Genomic DNA, 25,687 nt, shown 5'->3' on the forward strand with positions numbered 1-25,687 from the left:
CCGTCGGGTCCGCCCCCAAGCTCGGGCAGGACTCAGCGCCCAACAGGTGACTCAGCTGGTTGAGTCTCTGAGTGTCTGCTCCACCCTTGGTAGTCCTGGGGAACCAAGCTCCAGGCCTAGGTATCTCGAGGACTCAAGGCATATTTGCCTTCAGTTATAGGGAATTCTGGGTAGATGGAACTGGAGCTGAATTAGGCAAAACTAAGCAGAGGGGAGTTGATTCAACGTTCTTATTCATTAGCTCGTTAAACTCACTCTACAACTAAATATTTAAGGCAGCTTTATGTAAAGAACCTACATATGTACACACACATACAGTGACACGGTGAGTGGAGGCTAGAGGTTAACCAACTTTTGAAAGAGCCAGCCGTGATACGCTAAATCTAAACAGATCACCCAAAGGAAATTCTTTACTTTCAACCTTTATCACCAGCCAGAGTAGGAATCAGCCATCAATAAATTTAATAGAGGCTTGAGTCTCAGTAGTTTACCCTGAAGCAATACCTGGTTGCAGAAAGAACCACAAACTGAGATTACCAGAGCACCACCCAAAAGAAATGCCTAACATTCCAACTGCTGCAGATAGGACCACCTACCAGCACGCACTCACCAGAACACCCCTAGACAAATGTCAGCTAATAAAGGTCCTGAACCTCAGAAACCCCTCATCCCCACCTTTATAAAACCCTATTTTAGCTGAGCTTGGGGATTTCTGTTTATTCCAGTATGTTGGACATGCCTAGAGTTTGCAAATTTGCATAAAACCAAGGCTTTTTCGCTTTTACATACTGGGCGGGGGTGGAGACAGATGACAACTCGATCTCCTTGTTGGCTTTTGGGGGACTTTGCGGATTTGGGCATAACACCTTTCATCTGTTTTTTTAAAGGATGGTCACACTGAGGCTTCTGAACAGTTAGCTGGATAGTGATTTGCATCTCTGCATTCTCAGGGCTCGCACTTCCAATGACTAACTAAGCTTTCTCCCTAGCATGCCCTTCACTTTTCACAACAAAAACATAAACATAGTTTTGGGTACTTAGGCCAGAGCACAACTTGCAGGAATTGGTTCTCTTACTCTACCATGTGGTTCCCAAGGATGAAATTCAAGTTAAGTGTGAGGTAAGCGTAATAGATTATTAAAAATTGCTGTGGATCCCCGAGGAGCTTGCTGCGGGATCTCTGGCGGCAGCAGGCAGAGGGCAGGGGGTCCTGAGAGCAGCCAGTCCTAGGCAGGGACTACACATAAGACCATGCTGCAGGTCTCCAAAGGTGGCTGGTCCCCGGTAGTGATGTCCCCGGCAAGCCATGTGGCAGCGGTGGGCAAGAGACAGACGGAGGCACACCAAGCAGAGTGAGGTTGGATATTTATTTAGTAGTTATGTAAGGGAAGGGAGAAGGGGAGAACAGAGAGGCAGAGGTGGAGGCAGAGAGGGAGGAGAGACCTCTCCAGAAAGCTGAAGATCAGCCTGCCTCAGGGGATGGGGGGTAAGTGGGCGTGGCTTATCTCTTAGACAGATCATTACAGTAAGCACTCAGGTCAAGTGTGGAGGAAGTACCTTCATGCCTCAGCACACTCCAACTCCACTCCACACACAAATGTATATTTGTGTAAGATAAATGTATTTGTATGGACACCTGTAAATGTAGAGGTCAGTGGACAACTTGAGGGAGATGTTTCTTCCTTTCCACCGTGCAGGTTCTGAGACTGCAACAATGTTTTTCAGGCTTAACCACTGGGCCATCTACCGGCCCAAGGCATTTTCACTTTCTTGATGATATCTGAAACATAAAATTTAAGATAACCCAATGTTTGTTTTTGTTGTGTTGCAGCTCTGAGGTAGAGGTATGCTGGCAGTTGAGAGCCAAGGAACACCACAAAGTCATATTGCACAACAAACCTCAAACAAGAGATTTATTCAGAAAGGCACAGGAGAAAGGGTGGCTGTTCCTACTCTGGTGAGCAGCAGCAGAGAACTGAGCACAAGGCCGGCTTTATATAGGGTTTCTTGGGGGTGGAGAGGGGTAGTCTGGAATTAGAGAGGTTACTGGCCTGCACTCGGGCACTTTTTTCTGTAATGAGACCTGGCCACTCTCCCTCCTCCAGGGGCTGAGAAGGCCATTACAGGCCTGCTGCCAGAGTAGTCTGAGGGTGGAGGGTCGCAGCTGGAGGTCTCCAGGGGCAGGAGTTACAAGGGGAGTCTATGCAGGTCACAGAGAAAGCAACCCTTTCCTCACCCAGCTGCCTGAGTCAGCACGAATACCCAACATTTGTGTTTCTGGTATAATAATCTAAGAAAACATACAAGTTTATGAAGATTTACTTATATATTTTCTTCTACACATATAAGTTCTTTAGCTCTCTGAACATTTTTAAGGAATGTCTGAGGCTAGGTTTTCATTGTTTTGTTCTGCTGACCTTTCTTGTCATGTAGGTACTCTGTCCCTTTAAAAGACAAGCTTCACCCACCCCAATCCCCCCACCCTCTTCCTGCTAAGGCAAGCTGATCTTGTGCCTTCTTCTGATGAGGCAACCATTGCCCCCCCTTCCCATTTCTTCCCTCCATAATCCCTTACCCTTATACCCTTTCCAATACCCAAGCTCTCTCTGCATAGTGTTATCTGTCTGTCTCCCATCCACTGCGGTCTACGACCTGCTAGGGGACTTGCCAGGGTCACTTTGCCTTAAATCTTTCAATTATAGCTTAGGCAGGACTCAAACTTGCCATGTCACCATGTCCTTGAACTAATTTTCTGCCTCTACACCTCATGAGTACTGAAACTTCTTGTCCTTAGTCTTGCTTGTAGCCTGGACAGCCTCATATTGCTAAACCTCCTGCCATACCTGCCTTGTACTGGAATCAATGCACATCCCACATCAATTTGAATTCACTTTATATCATATGGCTTGGGGCTCCAACTTTCTTCTTTTGCACGTGGCTATCCAATTGTCCCAGCAACATTCGGTGAAAAGTCTATTCTTCAGCCTGTTCTACAGAGATCCACTTACCTCTGCCTCCCCTATGCTGGAATTAAAGGTGTGCACTGCCATGCAGGTAGATCTTTAAGTTTGAGGCTAACCTGGTCTACAGAGTGAGTTCCAGGACAGCCAGGGTTATACAAAGAGACCCTGTCTCAAAAACAAAACAAAAACCCCAAAATCAACAAAAAGGTGCAATTGTCTGTTGGGAGAAGCAAAGTTATATGTGCACATGAAGGTCATGACAAGGCTTTAAAAACGAACATCCTGGGGATGGGAAGGAAATGACACAATGTGCACTGGTACGGCAGTCCAAACAGATCTGATGCTAATCATTCCCTTGGCAAGAAAAACAGCCTCTAATTATTTTTAAAAAAGATTTATATATTTATGTACATGGTATTTGTCTGCATGTATGTCTACACACCAGAAGAGGACATTGGCTTACAAGGGACTACAGTTATAGACAGTTATGAGCTGCCATGTGAGTGCTGGGAATTGAACTCAGAACCTCTGGAAGAGAAGCTGGTGCTCTTAACCACTGAGCCATCTCTCCAGCCCCCAAATTCTCTAATTTTAAGGTCTTTTTTTTTCTTGTGCAGGTGAGTAGTATGTGACTGTAAATAGAAAACAAGTGATTTAAGAAGCCCCAACATACCAATGTGCAGTGGCAAATGCATATATAGTTCCAACTTTGTTGGAGACTACCAAAAAAAAAAAACCAGTGAGACATTCAAACTTACACACACACACCTATCCATAGCTAACTTTTTAGACACAAGTTAAATCAAGCTTGTACAAGCTTGAAACCCCTCCTACTTGTGAGGCTGACGCAGACCTTAGTAAATTCAAGGCCAGTCTAGGCTACTTCATGACAGCCTGTCTCAAAACAAGCAAACAAAAAACAAATGACAACAGATGGCTGGGAACATAACTCAATGGTAAAGCACATGCCTAGCATGTACAAAGCCCTGTGTTCAATTCCCAGGACTAGGGTTAACATCAGAAATGAGTCATGTCATACTGAGCGTTCATTGGTATAGAATCTTTACTTGGACTGTGAATAAGGTTTAGCATTCAGCAGATCTCAAAGCTGGCAACAATTTGACATCAATGTGGTGATTTGAATAAGATTCCATTTTTCAGGTTAGGATTTGGTTCAATTATTGAAAAGTCATCTGCTTTTCTTCTAATTGCTTCTCTAGTTGGCAGGAGGAACTTCCAAGAAACATGATGTAGTAGGCACTGCTGTAAACTGGCTGCTTATTAGGGTTAGAATAAACCTGTTCAGGTTTGAGGGATGTGAAAGGGTTAGCTCCACAAGCAATGATGTGTGTATCCAAGTTCACCAGAATCTGCAAAGAGGCTTCCAATTCCTGTTGGCTGCAGAAGAGAGAAGGAAAATCCCTCTGGTAATTATGAACGAACAGAAATTGCTCAAGTATATGGCAATTCATGACCAATACCAATAATTTTCTAAAGCTGTACGAGGCAAAGATTATTCTTCCCTTCCAAATGTCTCACCAAATCCCAGATTATGTAATAAAGGACTCTTCCCAGAAAATTGTTTTAGAGCTTCATGCAGGAAGGAAGAACACCTTCCTAAGGGGCAAGCTGAATCAAAGTGGGTTCATCTGTGCACAGGAAAAAGTGAGTCAGAAAAGATCAGAAACAGAAATAGGTAAAAACCTGTAGACAGTAATCAACGTTGGAATCTCATGGTCACGAAGTAGCAGCAGGGTAGGTAGCCAAGCTTCCATCAAGATTGGGGAGGCATGAAAACCTGAAGAACAAGAATGGAAACATGAAGAGATCAAAGAAAGGCTGAGATATATCCTAAGAGCATGACACTCCTTTGATTATCTACTAAACCCTTATGTTGTTCATCTCCAGTTCTCATCATCATGAGCTACACAAGCTCTTCAACAAAGGATGTATGGGAAATAATCAACCAAGCTCATCATTATATTGTATTTAATGAGGACAAAAAAGAAACAAATAAAGACTAAATGAAAACAGTTGTAAGTTCTCCTGGCTAGTTTAATGTCAACTTGACACAAGCTAGAGTCATCTGAAAGGAGGGAACCTCAATTGAGAAAATGTGTCCATAATATCGGACTGTAAGGCATTTTCTTAAATACTGATTGATAGAGGAAAGCCCAGCCCATTGTGGGTGGGGCCATCCCTGAATGGGTGGTCATGGGTTCTATAATAGAGCAGTTGAGCAAGCCATGAGGAGCAAGCTAGTAAGCAGCATCTTTCAATGGCCTCTGCATCAGCTTCTGCCTTCTGGTTCCTGCCCTGCTTAAATTCCTGTTCTGACTTCTTTCAGTGATGGACTACAAATGCACAAGTATAAGCCAAATAAACCTATTCTTCTCTAACTTTCTTTTGGTCATGGCGTTTCATCTTAGTAATAAATACCCTAACTAAAACATAAGCACAGAGTGGAAAAATCAGCTCCTCAGTATTTCTCTGAATGAATAGCTCTTACCTGGATGGAATGCAGCCACCAAATCTGGATGGGCTAGATTCCCAGTCTCTATCTGCTCCTCCCAGAAGTCATGATACAGAGCCTTGTGGCCACTAAGCTGAATTGTTCCAGGCTCCAGGGGTAAAGGTGAGGAACTCTGTAAAAGGTTAGCACCCACATCCACACCCACCATGATCACATGGAGGCCAAGATGTTCAGGAAACATATAGCCAAGCTCATCATAATCTCCAGAACGAATGAGAAATGTCTCCACGTGGGAAGCACCAACTATATGCAATGCGCTTCCTCCAGTCTTCCCAACATCTATGGCCAGAGTGCGAAGCCCTAGGCCCAGGGTCAAGGGCCGTGACAGAACATCTGTTATCAACCGCTTCAAAGAGCTGTACAGAACATCAGGTTCTGGCTGTGGCCTTCCTAGATTGGCCCAAAGCATGGTCATAGCATTGCTACTGAGAACAGTATTCAGTGTAGACTCTAGCTGTAAACCCCTCATAGTAAACCAGGCATCCCAATCCTGTATATCTTCTGCTGGACATGGCCAAGGTCCTGAGGGTAGGACAAAATCACCTGTAAGGTAGAAGGAGTAAGTGAACAGGGCTGGAAAGAAGAGGGCACACTGCTTTTGGAAACAACTGAGTTTGGTTCCCACCAACCAAATTGGGGAGCTCACAATTGTCTGTAATTCAAACTCTAGGGGAGGACATGTCTTCTTCCAGCCTCGAGGGACACTGTATGCATGTGCACAAATACATACTCAAATATTCATAATTTAAAAAATAATAAATAGCAAATCCAGCTGGGTGGTGGTGGCGCACGCCTTTAATCCCAGCACTCAGGAGGCAGAGGCAGGTGGATCTCTGTAAGTTTGAGGACAGCCTGGTCTACAAGAGCTAGTTCCAGAACAGGTTTCAAAGCTACAGAGAAACATCGCCTCGAAAAAAACAAATAAACAAACAAACAGCAAATCCTTGGCTTCAAAATTCCTTCCTCAATAAGTCATATTTATTTTGCCACCTAGTAACTACAAGTATTCCCATTCCTTGTCACGTTTCTCATTTTCCCCTTAAAACAACATGCTTTTATTTTTGTCCAACTATATTCAACAATTATCACTAAGATACAATTTCCTAATACCCCTACTCTACCTGTAACCAGAAGCCATTCCATGACACGATCCACAGACACAAGACGGAGCACTTGACAAACCTTCCTATGTGCTGGCCAATCTGACCTCTGGCACTCTGTATCACAGTAATAGACATTTCTGCACCTGAGAGAATGAACCAAAGAAACATGTCCCTCTGTCACAAAGGCGACTGCGTGTGTTCGAAGACGGGCCAATGAACTGGTGAAGAGGATGCGGAGAAGAATTACAGGTGAAAATCCAAACGCGGGAGCCACGCTGGCAGGGGAAGCCACGCTGGCAGGGGAAGCCACGCTGGCAGGGGAAGCCACGCTGGCAGGGGAAGCCAAAGGAATGCAATTCTCAATACAGTGCTGCCCCACTCCACCTATCTAAAATTTACGTTTTTCACTCTTTCCAGGGGGGGGGGGGCAGGGTGAACTAAAACAAAACAAAACAAAAAACCACACACTTTGCCCATGCTTTCTTTTAACAAGAGTGACCACCTCAACTTTCTTGGAACAGATGTGATCTTAGCCCGTGTGTACTCGAAGAAAGTAGAAGAACATCTGCTCTTTCATCTCCCACAAAACCAAAAATAAACAGGATTAAAACTGGGGCCACACAAAATGAGAAACTATTAATTCTGAAAACAAAAAAATAAGCAAAAGAAAAACAATCAAAAAACCCTTACGGTTGTTCCTCTAGGAATGAGCACTTAATATAGGATTATTTCTGAATGTTCCCCCACTAGCACTCCACAAGTCACCTCTTACAGTGCCGGAGAACCTTGTGTTCTGGAAGTCTGCAAGGGAGTGCTTTACAGTAAGCACAGAAACGAAACGTGTCCTCCATCCTCTGGAACATTTCTTGTGGACCCTGAAATCCAAAGCTTGATACTGGGGTTCCCCCATCTATCACCAACCTGTAGACACAGTAGGGAAGAAAGCACAACAGTGAGGAGTATCCCCCAAATCTCTTCTGTGCTTCCTCACCTTGTACAGACTTTCAGGTAATCTTAAATGTATCCCACTTCCATTTTTCTTTAGCAATTATATTTCTTCTAGCATAAAGGAAGACTGTGGAACCTTGGGTATGACAATAATACAAACATCTAGGACTCCCCAGGATAGAAACAACTGGAGAACTGCCATAAACAGGATGCCCAAGCATGCTTAAACATTGCCGGGGCATAGATGATGACAATGACGATACTAACGCAACTGACAGAGGTCAGAATGAGAAAATTCCCTATTATACTTCCATCTTCTGATATGCAGCACCAAAGACAAGAAGCCCCTTTTCCATAGACTGATCACTCACTTGTATTCTTCATAGCTTTTCATGTTCAGCTTTTGAAGTATCAACTGGGACAGACCTGGTACATTATTATCCAAGGAAATGAAGCCAAGTGCATCAATGCTAGGGTCAGCTTTTAAGAGGGTTGAAGGTTCCGAAGATATTTCTGTAGGTGGGATTACAACCATGGGAGTCACAGGTGGAGATTTCTTGTGCTTTCGCCGTTGTGAACGTGGAGCCATGCCCAATGAACTTGGGGACAAGATGCTAAACAGGGATGGAATTTGACAAAATGAAATCATGTATTCAGATGCCTGACCTTTTACTTCACATTCAAGTCTCTGAGGCATGGCTATGAGAAAATTTATTTATTAGTTATGGATTGGTTATTGCTATAAGCAGTTATAAAAAAAAAAGAGGAGACCACTAGGCACATGGTGGCTCACTTCTATAATACTCAGGAGGTAAAGGAAAACACAGAGTTGCAGGCCAGCCTGGCCTGCTGCACAGCAAGACCCGCTCTTAAACAAAAACAAGAGAATAATTACATACAATATAATTTATGCATGTGTGTGATATATGAAGTTCTATATACAGGTAAATAAATGTACAATGTAAGGAATTACAAAATCTTTAAAGAAGCAGTGGATAGGAACTGGTTGAGTAAAGTAGCCCCTAGCCTTTTCAATGTTTGACTTTTTGGGGAAGTGGGAGGGGACAGGTCATATAGACCAGGATGGCCCCTAACTCATTATGTCTCTGAGGATGACTTTGAATTCCTGATCCTCTGGCTCCATTTCCCAAGTGCTAAGACCACATCCATGAATGCTAGGTAAGCACTATACCACGTCAACTACATCCCCCAGCAGAACTCTTTTATAAAGTACTAATATATTAAACACATAGAATCTTTTGTTGTTTGTTCTGAAGCAGATTCTTATGTAGCCCAGCTGTGTGCTACCCTATATGTCTCAGCACAAACTATTAAATTAACTTTAAAAAAGAAGAAAATGCAACAAGTTTTTGGCTAACCAAAGTTACCCGTAGCTGGAAAATTGGCTAACCTAACCTGTTATGAATTGTGGAGATAAGACATAAACAGGCATCAACCTGTCCTGCTGGCTCTCCTCTCCACCCTGTACTCTCTTCTGTGAGCACATTCTAAACTAGTGCTGTGGCTCTAGGCACCATCTTGATCCATCCACTAGGACCTCATCAGCCATGACAAGTTATTCTATGAGGTATGCTTCGAGGTCAATGGGATAAAAGGTAACACTGGTGGAAATGCCTCCACTGAAGGTCAAAAAGAAAAATATTTAAAGCATAATAATCACTGGTGTTGATAGTCATGATCCAGCTTTACCAAAAGAGTCTATATAAGAAGTACATCAAAGATGATATGAAATCACTCAAGAGCAAATGAGAACAGAGACCAGAAACTGTAAAACCTTTATGACAGGGAGAATAATTAAGCACATCAGGCTAATTTAAATAACTACCAGTTTTTCACTAGGAACATCTGAATAAAAATGTCACGGTTCAGTCCTAACAAAAAGATGGTGTGACTCTAGAAAAGTTTTTTTTTTTTAAATGACAGTTTAAAAATGAAAAATGTTTACAAACTGGGATCTATTGCCTGCCAGGATATCTGGCTAATGCTTGTCATCTGAACAATACTAGGACTTAAGATAAATGGGACTAACTGATAATTTTAAAGAATTTATTTTACATCTATGTATAAAATGCAGACTGACACATACTACAATGTTGTTGTGGAATTTAGAACAACTTATGGAGTCGTCTCTCGCTTTCCACCTCATTCGAGGCAGGATCCCTTTTATTATGTATGCCTCACTGTGCAATCCAGGCTAGGTGGCTCATAACTTTTTAGGAAATTCTGTCTTTATCTCCCATCTTGACCTAAGAGAAAGAAACTATAGACATGTGCTATGGAGTTGTGTAAGCAGTGACTGTTCATTTGTTTCCTGGCTGCCCAGACCCAAATAATAACATATAAACTATATCAATTAAAACAGTTTAACCAGTAGCTTATGCATATTTTAATTAACTCTTACATCTTAAATTAATCCATAATTCTTGTCTGTGTTAGCCACATGACTTGGTACCTTTTATCAGTGAGGCATTCTCATCTTGCTTCCTCTATGTCTGGGTGACAACTGCAGACAGCCTTTCCTCTTCCCAGAATTCTCCTATTCTGGTCACCCCACCTATACCTGCTGACTGGCTATTGGCTACTGAAAAGTGACAAATCTTTACAGAGTACAAGACCCAACAGAATTGGCCTTTTCATTTGTATTCCAGAGGTAAAATTTAGGTTATTAAGCTTGCTGGGCAAACACTTTATCCCACTGAATAACTTCATGTCCTGAAGTTTCTTTAGAAGATTTTTGTAGGTGTTTTTCTTGTACATGTGTTGTGTGTACACTGGGTATTGTGAAGATCAGAATAGAGTGTCAGATCCTTGGAACTGGAGTTACAGACAGCTTTGAGCTACCATATGGATTGCTGCAAACCAAACCGAGGTCCTCTGGAAGAGCAGCAGTTAAGTGTTGCTGAGTCATCGCTCCACCTGCCTTTTTTTTTTTAACCACAATTTATATGGAGTAGAGGCACTGGTTTATCTGTTTAAGAAAAAAAAAAAATACAGTGGGCCCAGCTCGGAGGCTCAGTAAGTAGTCAAGACTGACAACTGGAGTTTGATCCTGGAAACCCATGTTATCAAAGGAAAACCAATTTCTGAAAGTTGTTCTCTGACTTTTGTGCAAACGCTCACAAGCACACATGTATATGCATGTGCACATACATAAATAAATGTAATTAAAAATCTTTTTTTTTTTCAAAGAACAAAATAGTCAGGTGGGGTGCTACATGCATCATAATTTCAGAATTCAGGAAGCAAAGTCAGGCACTCCGTGAGTTTGAGGCCAGTCTGGTTTACACAGCAAGCTGCAGGACAGCCACGGCTACACAATGAGACTCTGTCCCAACAGCAACAACAAAATCAAACTTATAAAAGTGCATTTAAATTTGCTTGAAAAAATTATAATAAACTTAAAAATATACAGTAAGTGTAATATAAAATGAGCAGTGTAATATAAAATGAGCATCAGAAAGGCAAAAATATAGTAAAAGCAGGGGAGATACCTTAGCAGTTAAAGAGTACTGGCTGCTCTTTCAGAAGACCAGGTTCAATTCCCAGTACCCACATGGCAACTCACAACTGTCTGTAATTCCAAAGGATCCAACACCCTCATCCAAACACACATGCAGGCAAAACATCATTGCGCTTGAAAGAAATAATTTATTTCTATACACACACACACACACACACACACACACACACACACTCTCTGTCCCAACAGCAACAACAGAATCAAACTTATAAAAGTGCATTTAAATTTGCTTGAGCAAATTATAATAAACTTAATAAACACAATGTGTGTGTGTGTGTATATATAGATAGAGAGAGAGAGAGAGCAATTCAGACACTCACTTCAGCAGCACACACACTAAAATTGGAATGGTAAATGTGAATTTAAAAGAGTTTAGCAGCCAGAGGTGGTGGTACACACCTTTAATCCCAGCATTCAGAAGGTAGAGAAAGGCGAATCTGAGTTCGAGGAGGACACCTGGATATGAAATGAATACCAAGAAAGCCAGGGCTGTTGCACAGAGAAATCCTATCTCAAATAAAATAAAATAAAATAAAATAAAATAGAGTTTAGCATATCAAGGGGAAAAAGAAAATAAAAGGTCACTTTATCTTAAAAAAAAACGTGTTAGAAAATTAAGAAGAAAATCTCTAAAACATGGAAATTTGGAAGTAAAATCAAGGTCATATCCATCCGCTAGTCTAGCTGGGACTCTGTGATACCCAAGTTTCCTTTCCTGTCTTTTCTTTTACCTGTGCCTACTCACGAAAGATCATACTAGAAAAACTTAAAACTTCCATTTATCCAATGTATATTTACTGATCAACAGGTAAAATCACTTGTAAAATATTTTTTTAAGATTTATTTATTTATTATGTATACAACATTCTGCCTCAATGTATGCCTGCACGCCAGAGGAGGGTGCCAGATCTCAGTATAGATGGTTGTGAGACACCATGTGGTTGCTGGGAATTGAACTCAGGACCTCTGGAAGAGCCAGTGCTCTTAACATCTGAGCCTTCTGTCCAGCCCCACTTGTAAAATATTATATATATTTCTATTGGGCATATGCCTGTGATCTCAGCAGAGGGCTATAACAAAGAAACCCTGTCAATTGAAAACAAGAAGAAACTTATATATTTCATCTAAATGGGGGTATCATATACAAACTATAAAGTACGATGAAATCTTCTAGAAAGCACTAATGGGAGAACAGAGACATCTCCATAGTGAGTAAGTTATAGGTGACTTTATGAAGCAGAAAGCAGTTGGAACTGACCTTGAAAGACAGGAATACCCTAAAGGCACCTAGACAGGGAAAAGGACTTTTGAATACAAAGAAAAGAATGACTGTAGAAATACTAACAGGAATAATCTGAGATCTACTGAAAAAACGCCAAGATACCATCAACAGTGTGAAACAACAACCCAAAGAATTAGAGGAAATATTTGTAAGTTACACTCATAAGGAGGTTAATAAGAATACATAAAAAAAAAACCTCTTGATCCCAGCACTCAGGATGCAGAGGCAGGCAGATCTCTGTGAGTTCGAGACCAGCATGGGCTACAGAGCTAGTTCCAGGACAGGTTCCAAAGCTACAGAGAAACCCAGTCTCAACTTCCGTCTCCGCAAAAACTCCAAAAAACAAAACTCTTACCAACCGTGTTGGCACACACCTTTAAGGCAGAGGCAGGCAGATTTCTGAGTTCCAGTACACAGTCACACTGTGAGACCTTGTCTCAAAACAACACCCAACCCTATGAACAACAGACAATAAACAACCCAACTAAAAACAAGCAAAGTCTATCCTAAGTTGATGCTGAAGACCTATAGCTGAAGACAATACATATTTTGGGTACAAGACATACAGAACTGACCAGGAAACATTCTCTCTGCTAGCTAGCTTTCATAGTGCCAGAGGTGCTATGCTGTCTACTAGAGGAGAAAAAACATCAATGGCCTTACCCAGTGTTAGGCCCTAAAATTATAAATAAAATATAATGTATGCTCACTGAATGTAAAATAGTGGCATGGCCATTATGGAGGTAACCAACTGCTACTGATTGTATTTGAGGCCAGCTACACAAGAAGAAATTCATGGTTGGTACTCTAAACCTGGTCAAAAGTCTGAGTGGGGCATTCATAGGCCCTAGGGGGAAACTAAGACTGTTGTTTTTGCTAAGTGCCTATGTTGTCAAACTTCTTTCTAAATGTTTACTTTTATTCCCAGAGGGCTGTACTACTCTCAGCCCTGGTCAGAGCAGTTTTTGCAATGCACAGTAGTTAATGGAGAACTACATAACTGGTTTAAGTGCTAAGAATATGTGACCTTGAGTGCTCTGGCCTAAATGGGACAACTATCATCTATATCATACCCAAGCCCACCAAGATTCAGGGAACACTGTCTGGGGGGAGGAAAAATAATATAAAACTGGAAAATGGAGAGGAATGCCACAAAATGCTGTCTTTTGAACATGACATGGTGTTTATTCATAAAATCAGACTGTGGTCCTCTGTACAAAAGTCAACAGATCAAGCCGGGAGATGGTGGCTCACGCCTTTAATCCCAGCACTCGGGAGGCAGAGGCAGGCGGATCTCTGTGAGTTCGAGACCAGCCTGGTCTACAGAGCTAGTTCCAGGACAGGCTCCAAAGCCACAGAGAAACCCTGTCTTGAAAAACAAACAAACAAAAAAACAACAACAGATCAGCCAGTCAAAATTCCAGCATGTGTGAGAAGGAGTTCAGGAGGTATTGACTCCTAACGGAAGAATTACTGGCAACTGAGGGGAGTGTGGTCACTGGAAGAAGTGTCCTCATGATCCAGTGGATGGCTCCAAACCCATATACATACAGGCACCACTAACTGGACTGAATGGGTTGTTTTAAACAGAAATGAATTTGGGAGTGGTCCTGTTGTGTGTATGGTGTATGTGGAGGATGCAGAATTTGAGGGAAGAATGAGAGGTATATCTGATCAAAATATAATATATATGTCTGAAACTCTCAAAAATTAAATGAAATGCATTAAAAAGGGACAAGATATTTAAGTAGGTATTTTACCAAAGAAATATGCAAATGGAAAATACGTGGAAAAGATGTTCACTGGTCATTAAGAAATTATTAATCAGAACTATAATGAAATATCTTTTCATTGCCCCATAAAGATGGCTATCAAAAAAGAAATAAAAGGGAGGCATGTATGGCTTTCACCTATAATCTCAGTACTTCAGAGGCAGGGGAACTGCCACAGGGCATATTCTAGACCCGACTAGACTACACAGTGATTTCAAGGCTAGCAAGGAATACAATGTCTCACAAAAAGAAAAGAAAGAACAAAGGAGGGAGGGAAGAAGGGAGGAAAGTAACATAAAATTACTACATGATAAAGAAATTTCATTCTTGGGTATGTTCCTCCAAACAACTGAAAATGGTTATCTAATAAATGTTTTCATTTGAATGCCCACAACAACACTGTCCAGATAGTAAATTGAAACAACTAAAGGTCCAATAATGAATGAATGATGAACACATTGGGATTTATATGTTGGGAAGAAACAAGGGGGAGGGAGTAAACTGGGAGAGAGATTGACAGTTATCATAGACTGGATGGAGAAGAGGAATTAACTGCCTCAAAAGTTGGATGAAAATGTTTTAGATATAGATAGAGAGGTTTATAACTCTTTGAATATACTTTAAAAAATAATAATAGGGCTAGAAAGATGGCTCAGAGGTTAAGAGAACTGACTGCTGTTCTGGAGGTCCTGAGTTCAATTCCCAGCAACCACATGATGGCTCACAACCATCTATAATGAGATCTGGTGCCCAGAACACTATAAACATAATAAATAAATTAAAAAAATAATAAATTAAAGCTGGGTAGTGGTGGAGGCAGAGGCAGGCAGATCTATGTGAGTGTGAGGCCAGTTTGGTACCTAGAGTGAGTTCCAGGACAGCCCGAGCAACAGAGAAACCCTGTCTTGAAAAACCAAAATAAGTAACAACAAAAACAAAGGGTTTCAAGTATCCCAAACTGGTCTCAAACTTCCTATGGAGATGAGAATGAACTTCAAATTTTGATTCTTCTGAGTCTATCTCCTGAGTATTCCAATGACAAGTATACTCCCATCTGGGTATTTTTGTTTGTTTTGTTCTTTCAAGACAGGGTTTCTCTGTGTAGCTTTGGAGCCTGTCCTGGAACTACCTCAGTAGACCAGGCAGGCCTCAAACTCCCAGAGATCCACCTGCCTTTGCTACCGAGTGCTGGGATTAAAGGCGTGCACCACCACACCCAGCCCATACTGGGTTTATAAGTGATGGAAATCAAACCCAGGGTTTCATACATACTAGGTAAGCATTCTACCAACTGAACTATATCAACAGACCACTAAATGCCATTTAATTGCTAACTTTTAAAATTTTAAATTTCATATGTAAATTTCTCCTCTATCTGAAAAATAGTACTTAAGAAATGAAGATATCTGTAAACATGAAGAGGCTAAAGCTATTAATATCCAGGTTTACTATCTCCAGGGATAAGAAAAGGATAGAGGATAAAAACACCGGCAGCAGCTGGTTCTACTGCAAACAAAGTAATAAAGTTCACATCAGGGATCATGTTTTGTTATAAAAATGGCCTGACATTTGATCCTTTACAATCAGATTTGTTAAAGGGAAGTGTACAAAACCATCATGGAGCTGCAAAATGTACACAGGTGGCAAAATCCAAGTATTTCCAGAATCATTCAGCTCATACCCCTTTAAATGCTACTCTTATAAATCAATGGCCTGAGGGTCATAGAAGAATCAAGAAAAAATGTCTATTTTTCCTCTTGCGCTTTCTTTCTCTCATCCTTTGTGTTTCCATTTACCCTTCCAGTATCTCTCCTCAACCTGAGGGAATGGTTTGTTGGCGTTCGCAAAACAGAGACAATGAAAGCTCATCTGCATTCTCTATAGAATACCCGTGAGGACATTGGACCTAATGAAAACAGACGGCCTTAAGTTTTACAAGTCATGCCCCTGTACTAAAGTGTAGATGGGAATCACTCCTCTTTATACCTCTGAACCCCATTTCCAAGACCTTGATTATGCCTGTAATTGATCCTTCCTTCCATGAAACTAGGGATCAAATCTAGGGCCTTCTGTATAAAAAGCAGTATTCTGCCAACAAGTAAAACCCCCAGTCCACCTGCCTTCATTTTGTCTTTTTAGAAACAGGGTTTCACGTAGCCCAGGCTGGCCTTGAACTGTGTACCTAAAGATGATCATAAACTTCTGATTCTTCTGCATCCACTTGCTAGTGTTGTAATTACAAGCATGTACTTTCACACCCAGTTTGTGGAGTGCTGGGGATTGACCCCAGGGCTTATAAATTAGGCAAGTATTCTGAGCTATAGCCAGCTTCCTGCCATCCATTTTTAATCATCATACATACTCCTATGTCCAGTGTATTTCCAGAATTACTGCATTCTAGGAAAAGCATTTAAATGCTAGAACCATTCCCCAGGTGAAAGTATATCTAACTGGACAGATGTACAGCCTTACACCCAAGGGTTTATAATGATCATCTTCCTCAAACTAGCCCATAACCTTTTTCCATAGTTAGAAAGATACTGCTTCATTTATGTATATTCAAGAATGCCTTCCTCCAATGGTAGATCCACCCTCAGAAATGTGTATACATAGGAGGGTGGGATATTATTATACAGAAATCAAAAGCTGTACACCACTTGGAGGAAAAACTGGCTATGGAAAATCCCTTATGTCACAAACTCCTGTATATCCAGAGCATACTGATGACTTGTATTATAAATGTACTCATTATCTGACAGGAAGGTGAGAATGTACGAATGAAAAGTCATTAAATGTGTGTCGTACGTGTGTTGTGTGTTTGTATTTCTGAACTTGTATACTGTACACTCAGTCTGTGGTTCTAGCTTTCCCAGAGTCTCAAGCTCCTCCAAATTCAAGGGGTATAAGACTGAGAAAAATGAAGGGGGGGGACACGGACCCCAGGGTATATGCAAAGGTGAAACCAGAAGGAGCTTTGGTAAGCACTAAGAACTCAGCAACGTTTAGCTTACTTAACCTACAAAAGAGATGACTTAGTTTTTTCTTCTGGCCATCCTGATAACTTAAGAGAAAACACCACTGACTACAGAAATGTAAGCTGGCTTCTAGAAAAACTCTTATCCTTCGTCTCCAAAGTCTAACCTAAATCATTAACTTATTCCTAAACAGCACTCTCCTCCTTCCTCCCTCCCTTTAACAAAAGTCCCATTTATTTCACATAAGATAGAGTCATATTCTCATTGTCTCCAGACTGAGATCTCACTGTAGTTTCTTAAATCCATCAGCAAATACACCTTTCAGAGAGTGGTAGGCAGACAGGGGAAAGTACAGATGGCCCCTGGGCTCCTCTAAAGGGTAGGGGAAGGCAGGCATTAATGAACATTTGTTCCAGCACTTAAGATGAGGCAGGATGATCATGAGTTGGAGGCCAGTCTGGACAGTATCTCAAAAACCAAAGAACCGCCAAATCTGGGGAGAAGGTCGTGAAAGGGGAAAGTACATATAAAATATTGCTATTCTGGCCAGATGGTAGTAAAACATACCTTTAACACTAGTACTTGCAAGACAGAGGCAAGGAGACCTCTGATTTTGAGGCCAGCCTGGTCTACAAAGCTAGTTCCAGGACAGCCAGAGCTACACCCAGCCTCAAAAACAACAACAAAAGAACAGACAACATTAGCTGCTTAATCAGTGATTAACACTCCCTTGAGTGATACTTTACAGAATTATAAAATGAACTAAGTAGACAGATTGATGGGAAAGTAACTTACCCTGCTAAGCCCTAGGCTTCCTTCCTTCTCTTTCCTCCAAGTGAACTCAACGCTTGATCTCTTCAGATCTAGGCTGGATCTCAATTGCAGCTGTTCCTTCACATCACTTCTTCTGCAAACTGCTGAAATGCTGGGTATCAGTGACTTAAGGGTGCCCTGCCAACCAGACAGACAAGGCTGAATTCTCCCTAACGAGGCAAGTCAGGACCTGGACACCTGCTCAAGTTCTCTTTCTGACCCTTATTCTCTGCCAGGAGGGCTCTAGACTCTGTCAACACCCCACCCCCCTCCAGCTCACTGTAGCCAGGCAAGATGAGGAAAGATGAAACTTACGATGTCTTGGATGTCTCTCAAGGTAGTATTTCTGCTCTCACTTTATAGCTTCGTGGGGAATAGGGTAGGGTGGGGGGAAATCCCTTGGGATTAATTAAGGAACCAATATTTGGCTAGAAGGATAGGCACCAGACCAACGGAAAAGGAATCTTTGGAAAAGGTTGAGCCCAATGTCCCTTTTTAGCTTAGCACACTGCTCAAACAGAATTCAACTACATCCAAAATAGGCTCAAGTATAAATATAATTACCCAAAAAGGAAGAGAGAAATGGCATTTAATGGTACAACAAACTTAACTATAGGAAAACCAAGAACTACTTTGTAAAAACATTTCACTGAAAGGAGCCTAAAGTATTCTCTAAATGAAGAGTGTCAAAGGAAGTTCTCCATGACAATTTCAGAAGAGGAAAAAATGCTTCTGGAATATCAAAATAGGAAGACCAATATTTTTGTTACTGAGTAAAAATACATACAATTTATAAGGAAAGAAAACTTAACTCAGTTACCCTTCCAAACCTGGTCAGGGATGCTGATCCAGGAAGTTCAACCACATTTCCTAGCTCCTTTCCACTTATAACTACAGAGCTGAAGAACCTAACAGCATATTATTTGGACAGCAGTTCTATACAACTAAAAAAAAAAAACCCACCTTCCCTCCCCACCTTTTTGCTTACATTCATGACCACAGGTGTCACTTACCTGCCTCTGGAAACAATGGGGTCCTGCAATGGGGTCCTAGAATGTAGTACATCAAATTACAAAGTTTTCACACAAAGGATTTCAAAGGAATCTTAAACTGTAATGCATGAACTACAAAGGAGTCAATGACATATTACATAATACCATATAAAACAGTTGTAAACAAAGGAAATTAATTGTAATATTAAAAAACACTGATGAAATAGAGGTGAATAAAGATTTCAAGGCTGACTTCAAACTAAAATGGCCTCAAAATTAAATGATGACCTTCAATGGGGTTAAGAGTTCTGTTGCTAAAGATTGAACCAGAAGTCACAAAATAAATAAATAAATAAATAAATAATAAAAAAAATTCAGACTGACTCTGCTAACTCAGAGGTGTCATATTTGAATATAAAGGATAGTGACAGGGCAAAAAATTGATAGGGGATATTTCTACTTTAGCAATGCTACCTACACTGGTAGACATTTAAAGTAAAAACTTAGAGATCTGAAATTCCCACAATTTGCATTAGGAGTTACAATGAAAATTATCATTTAACCATTGTTTAGTAAAACTATATCCATGAAGATGAAATGCCAGGTATGGTACGTAGTTCATGACTAAAAATTCTAGCTCTAGGGGTGCTGTGGCAAGAGGATAGATGAGTTGAAGCATAATCTCAGCTACACAGACTCTTTTCAGAAGAAAGGGAGGGAGGGAGGGAGGGAGAGAGGGAGGGAGGGAGGGAGGGAGGGGGTGTAGCCTACAAAGAGGCTCCCATTTTATTAATCTGTAAGAAGTCTGTGAGGCTGGATGACAGTCTACCTACCATTTTCAGGTACACTGATTTGTCCAAGTTGTTCTTTTACTTTCTCCTTCTTAATTTTTAACACCAACCTGCAACTCTTCAAGTTTGATAATGATGTCTTATGCTTACCTATGACTCTCACAAATACTATATAACCCTACTAAGAAATCAAAGTGCTAAGTTCCTAGCACTTAATATACTAGTTAAGTTCCTACTTTAACAATGTAATATTCAAAAAAAATCTATGAAAAATCTATAAAGTATATAGTAATTTTAGAGGCAGCAAATCAAATGGACTGTTTACAAATCAATATTATGTTGAACAATAAAAAAAACTTTAGATTCTATTTTTATCTAGAATTAGGCAAGAATATATATTTTGATATAAACTGATGCTTCATGAGTATCATAGTTACTGTTTAAAGCTATTTGTCATATTATAAATTGTGAGCAATTTCTCGAATTACACAAAATTATATTCACTTCAACAATGGCAGAGGAAATGCACAATCTCAGAGTAACCATACATTAGTATTTTGCTTATTGTTAAACTACCCAATATCCTAACACACTTTATCAATATCACTCTAACAAAGTCCAAGACTAGAATATTTCTTTCAACTGAGAGTTGCCGAAAACAATGACTTCTATTGTATTTACGGCAGTAGGGGGTTGAACCCAGGGCCTTGAACGTGACTGGCAAGCACCCTTCCATTGAACTATATCCCCAGCCCCAAGTGACTTTAAATATTGTATTTTGGAAGATTGCTGTAGGTATTCAAAGTTCTCCAATGCACAACTATTCACATTAAAAAAAAAAAGTATAACAAAAGTTTAAGGGGGAAACAAGTAAAATTTATAAAGGCAAGAATTTAATTCATGAAATCATTAGTTATCTATAGAATGATCTCTGAAGGCTATCTAGCTCCATGAACAGAATTTTACAATATGCATAAAAGGTTAAATCAGACCAGATCTTTCAAATAAAACCCAACACAGAGATAGGAGCAGCGGCCCATGCATGGAATTTATTGTGTGCTACTGTTTATAAAATACTTGAATAGTCCTGCACATGCATAATATTTTCAACTTAGACAGGAGACCATACAGGGTGCACTTTCTGGCAAACAAAACAACAGATGGTTCCGCTGCCTGGAGCTCTGAGTTGTATTCCAGGGCATGAGAGGAAGCAGGCCACCAAAGTAAAGGGAAATACCAAACTACAGTGGCAATCAGCACAGGTCAATAACTGTGTAAAATTAGCACATGGTTCCATTTAGCTTAACCAAGCAGTTCTGTAACTATCAAAAGTAAAATTTCAACATGCAGTCTTGACTTTTATGCTTCCACTAACATCTGAAGAGTTGAAGAGAACCATTGCTTCTAGGCTGCATTACTTAATCAAAAACATTTCCAGACATTTTAAATTTTCCTTTGCACTTAAACATAAAAATGATAGAAAGCCAGCAGCAAATCACCCTGGTGGTTTTTTAAGCAACTGGAATACTCACAATAAACTAAAATTTCTCATGACATCTAAGTAACCTATACATCACCTACCTGTACATTATAGGTCTATATATTAAATATTTGCAAAATGAAAACGTGCATACACAAAATACGTCAAGTTTTACAGACATGATTTGAATTAAAATTTACTTTGACAATATACAAACTTCTTTTAAAGTACCTTAAATGAGTAATTCTGTAATTCTTCATAATTTGAAAATTTAGGCTTTTTTTCCCCTTAAATCTCTGGGGTGTAAATCTCAAAAGATATGGGCAAAAAAGATTCTAAATTGGTTTTTGGACTTGTGTTCAAGTAAGTCTTCTTAGAAATAGTTTATGCATTCATAATTGAAAAATACCAAGACTATGTTACAGAATTAGCCACATTTAAGAACTATAGACCTGAGGTCAGCATTTTGTATAAACACCAACTGGGTTTCTCAGATTTTGCCTACAATTCAAAATACAGCTAGTAACCTCAGAAATATATTTTAAGACCATGCTAATTCATCCTTTTAAAGACATTTCATGGGGCAGGGGGAGAGTCCACGTTAACTCTAAAGATTGGATTTAAACTCATGGTTGAAAAAAACCCTAATTCTACTGAGAAAACAAAACAAAACAGGAATCTCATTTGTAAACGTAAATGTGTGAACCACAAGCATAAATGGAGGCATAGATATCCTCCACTGGAAATTGCCCCAAGCCCCTTGCTCACTGCTCTCCACTGTGGCAGCGATTATCCAATCTTATTAGACAACACATGTCCCAGGGCCCTCAAGCCTCCATCCGGGAAGGGGGCAAGGGTCTCAAAAAGCACAATGGTTTCTTCAGAGAGATTGTGACATTTATCATCAGCTTGGCCGACCCCTCCAGTTTCTTGGGTGATCTGTCCATTTGGGGTCCAAGACCTGAGAGTCCCTGGGAAGCCGCTGGTCACTGGGCACTATGGTTGCCAGTCCCGTGGTTCTCAGTGGCATGTGCGGTGTTCAGGGAATTGAAACCATCTTGCTGTACAGCATCTTTCCGGGGTGGCATTCTCTCATTGATCCTATCCAAACCCTTTGCCTCTTCAAAACTGCAGATTCTATGTGGTGGAGAGAATCCTCGTATTGCTTAACAAAATGCAAATTTGATAAGTCAGTAATTGTAAAAACAATTCTGAGTTTTCAAAAACATAATGACTTTTAAGGAGAAAATTACTATAAATAGCAACACTTAAATTTTACTTTATAATTGAATTCTATACCCATTTTAGTCTCCCCATTAAAATATGAAACACTTAAATTTAAATAAAAAGATGACAGCTTCACAGATAACAAGTTAATATGGTTTTGTTTGCTTTATTTAAAATAAAAACTAGAATTGCCTTTCCCTACCCACAAAAATCAACCTGTAGGCAATGGTCTCAGTATGTCTGCTTCTACTAAACCAGCAATCTATCTCCTCTTACCTCAAACCTAGATCACATGGTAACCATGACAAAGGTGAGGTAGCAAAGAGGGGGGCAAGTGAGGACACTAAATAAGGATAACTCCCAACACACGTGAGGGTAAAATGGAGCAGGGTAGGAACTACCTTGGAGGAGTACCAGTACAAAATGAAAAAGTGGAAAATGTCCCCCAAGTTAGAATGTGTTTGGTTGATAAACAAAAAGTAAAATAGGAATAGTTTCATACATTAGAACATGTTTCTTTTCATTCTCTGGCCAATTACTATAAACTATGTCAAAATAAATGGCAATCCTTCTCAAGTATTAAGGGTTCTTTTGTCTTGAGACAGGTCCCACTACATAGCTCAGGCTGGACTTGGCCTCAAATTTAGATCTTCCTGATTCAATGTCCTACTGCTAGAATAGACATTCACCACCAAGCCTAGCTTACATCAATTCTTATGGATTTTTATTCATTTCATCTGGAAGGATACAGATACCATTAAGAAAATGCTCATTTAAAAAGATAGCCATACAATTACTTAAAGTCTAGGTGCTTAATATATTTAATCTCTAGCACTACTACTTATAAACATGAACCAAACAAATGGTTGTGTGTAATACCAAACTAAGTCTTGATCCACATGAATATAATCTTATCTATAAAACTATAGCCCAAACTTCAGGAAGCAAAAATCATTATAGTAACAGTTCCTGAACTAGAATGGGCAAAAAGAAACTCACATGTTTATTTAGTGGGGGTTTCACTTAGGGGAAAAAAAGAAACACAAAATATGGGCTAGAGCTCTACTTGCAGGGTTAGTCTAATAATGTCCATTTTAAAAAAGCAACATAAATGCTATAATATACAACGCACGCTAAGGAAACAATAAACTCTGGATTATACTAGAAAGAGAAAAGACACTATAGGTATCAGCTCTTGTGATTAAAAAAAAGGAATGTGACTGTTAAACTTGATGAGTCAGCCAGTATGATTCATCTGCACAAGCTAGGCCTAAGACACACCCAAAGGACATTCTTTGATGCCCACCCACAGACCACAGATCTCTGCCCATTGCAAGGACTCTGATCGTACCTTTTTCAGCCTCAATAGCCTCAACTGTGGCTGTACAGAAGTGAGCAGAGGCATGCAAAATGAATGAGAGAGATGAGAAGGGTCATATTGTACAGCAGAAAAGGCAATGATCACTTAATATATCACAGTACCCAAACTATATCATTATTTACAATTGAACACAAACTATACCCGTATTAGAGAGCTCCACCCAATCCCCCGATTCCTAACACAGCACAGCTTACACACAGCACTACGACATCAGAGCACAGGACATATAGATCTATTGTAAAGACAGACACCTCAGCACCCATGCAAATGCACTGCAGTATTAATTGCTTACCCTGAATTCAGTATTTTATGGCTAGAATTTGATTATGTTTGTTTTATCAGTGTATTATCATTACAGAAAAATTATGATAGCACTGTAGCAGAAAAGGAACAAGAGAATCTTTTCTTTCACTTCTAATATTAACAACATTCATCACCACTTGGTTCCCTAAGATACAAACTAGGAAGGGGTCAATAATGGTTTTCAGTCCCTTTAAATTTACTATGCAAAGTATAGCAGAAAATCTGGTACAACTGTGATAAAACTGATGGACCCTATATTTATTGAATTAATCTAAATATAATTTTCAAGTTCTATTCTTTAGGGGGACTCTAAAAGGAATCGTTCTCTATGCTAGGAACTTTAGTTTTATTTGTTTTGAAGGAGGCTAATCATCTTGCATTTGTTAAAGAAGCTGAGAGACTATTAGTGTATACTACTATGCCTTAGTTCCTACTCTAAACTATCTAGACACCTACATTTTTAAAATTCTATTTATATTCAGTTTATCATGATAATTAGTTTGATTAGATGCAAGAAGCCTGCATTCTTAGGTGAAGAAAAAAGGCTACTGGGCATCTTTGCAAATCCATACGCTAATCAGAAAGTAATTAAAGGAAATGTCTTCAGGCAACTAGTCCTAATTATTTCATAATAAGGGTCATGTGAGAAAAAAAAAGTCTTGGTATAACTTGCACTGGACCATTTAAAGAACTGAATATTTAGTTGTACATTTTGTAGTCAAAGATGCCTTTCTGGGCAATGCAGAGTTAGCAGTTCAGAACATTTGCTGTTTTCGCAGACTTGAAGTTTGTTTCCCAGCACCCACATGACACCTAACAATCCATCTGTAATGCCAATCCCAGGGAATCTGATATCCTCTTCTGATCTCCAAGGACACTGTAAATGCACACACACAGTACATGTATATATATGCAGGCCATATGAATAATATAGTAAAATAGTAATTAAAAAAAAATTAAAGGTTGTTTGCTCATTTTGGGGTTTTGCAAACAAGAGTTCACACTGGAAAGTATAATCTAAAATTGCAAAGAATAGGGGCTGGAGAGATGGCTCAGAGGTTAAGAGCACTAGCTGCTCTTCCAGAGGTCCTGAGTTCAATTCCCAGCAACCACATGGTGGCTCACAACCATCTATAATGAGATCTGGTGCCTCTTCTGGTATATATATGTTAACAGAACATTGTATGCATAATAAATAAATCTTTAAAATAAAATAAAATTGCAAAGAATAGTAACTGCCTGACAATGTTACCCTTCTGTATACAAAGTATGTCTGCTCAGAAAACTACAAGAACGCTCCAATTCATCTGCCTTGTTTCTTCTACAATAAAGGTAATTAGAATACTTGTTTCTGAAATGTCTTTTTTTTAAAAAAATGTATGATTTAGAAATTATTTTATCCAAAACAGTTATGAATGGAACTAAATTAATTAGAAAACACTGGTGATCTTAATCATAAAGTGAATTGGGAGTCCAAAAGAGGGAGGATGAATATTGAATAAAGATGTAGTATTCCTTACTTGTTAAATCAAATTACTCAGATATACACATTATATGTCCACTGTGCAATTCAACTTTGAAAA

The 25,687-nt window shown here is 39.8% G+C and overlaps 2 protein-coding genes across 8 annotated transcripts in view; both read right to left on the reverse strand.

Moving 5' to 3' along the window:
* Positions 1–4,008: 4,008 nt before the first annotated feature.
* Positions 4,009–20,442, reverse strand: Mss51 (MSS51 mitochondrial translational activator). 3 transcript variants are annotated; one of them, XM_050126957.1, is made up of 7 exons: positions 17,913–20,442; positions 7,919–8,161; positions 7,365–7,520; positions 6,618–6,742; positions 5,473–6,039; positions 4,668–4,761; positions 4,009–4,361 (listed from the first exon to the last, which is right to left on the reverse strand). In XM_050126957.1, the coding sequence occupies exons 2-7, from the start codon at positions 8,134–8,136 to the stop codon at positions 4,142–4,144; spliced, it is 1,380 nt and encodes a 459-aa protein (XP_049982914.1). In that variant the 5' UTR covers positions 8,137–8,161; positions 17,913–20,442; the 3' UTR covers positions 4,009–4,141. The 3 variants fall into 3 exon arrangements, with proteins under 3 accessions (XP_049982914.1, XP_049982915.1, XP_049982912.1); XM_050126958.1 differs by lacking the exon at positions 17,913–20,442 and adding an exon at positions 11,488–17,887; XM_050126955.1 differs by lacking the exon at positions 17,913–20,442 and having other exon boundaries at positions 7,919–10,996.
* Positions 20,443–20,736: 294 nt separating this feature from the next.
* Positions 20,737–25,687, reverse strand: part of Ppp3cb (protein phosphatase 3 catalytic subunit beta) — a 47,765-nt gene continuing 42,814 nt past the window's right edge. For 3 of the 5 annotated variants that reach the window (XM_050126952.1, XM_050126951.1, XM_050126950.1), the window contains exons 13-14: positions 23,772–23,801; positions 20,737–22,358 (exon numbers count right to left, since the gene is read on the reverse strand). In XM_050126952.1, the coding sequence (XP_049982909.1) occupies positions 22,180–22,358; positions 23,772–23,801 (209 nt within the window). In that variant the 3' untranslated portion in view covers positions 20,737–22,179. The remainder of the gene's footprint in view (positions 22,359–23,771; positions 23,802–25,687) is intronic. The other 2 variants (XM_050126954.1, XM_050126953.1) reach the window with 1 other exon arrangement.

The sequence above is a fragment of the Alexandromys fortis genome, unplaced genomic scaffold (genome assembly GCF_014885135.2).
Source record: "Alexandromys fortis isolate MF-2015 unplaced genomic scaffold, M_Fortis_MF-2015_v1.1 scaffold_233, whole genome shotgun sequence".
Classification (NCBI taxonomy): Eukaryota; Metazoa; Chordata; class Mammalia; order Rodentia; family Cricetidae; genus Alexandromys; species Alexandromys fortis.

Bases quoted from the DNA above. Each gene is read 5' to 3' on its own strand.
- Mss51 (XM_050126955.1), bottom strand. From the start codon at position 8,244: ATGCCTCAGAGACTTGAATGTGAAGTAAAAGGTCAGGCATCTGAATAC. The intron at 6,743-7,364 runs GTGACTTGTGGA...TCATTCTCTCAG, and splicing joins GTTCTCCGGCACTGTAAGAG to GTGCAGAAATGTCTATTACT. The intron at 4,362-4,667 runs GTTTTTACCTAT...TCTCTTCTGCAG, and splicing joins ACGTTGATTACTGTCTACAG to CCAACAGGAATTGGAAGCCT.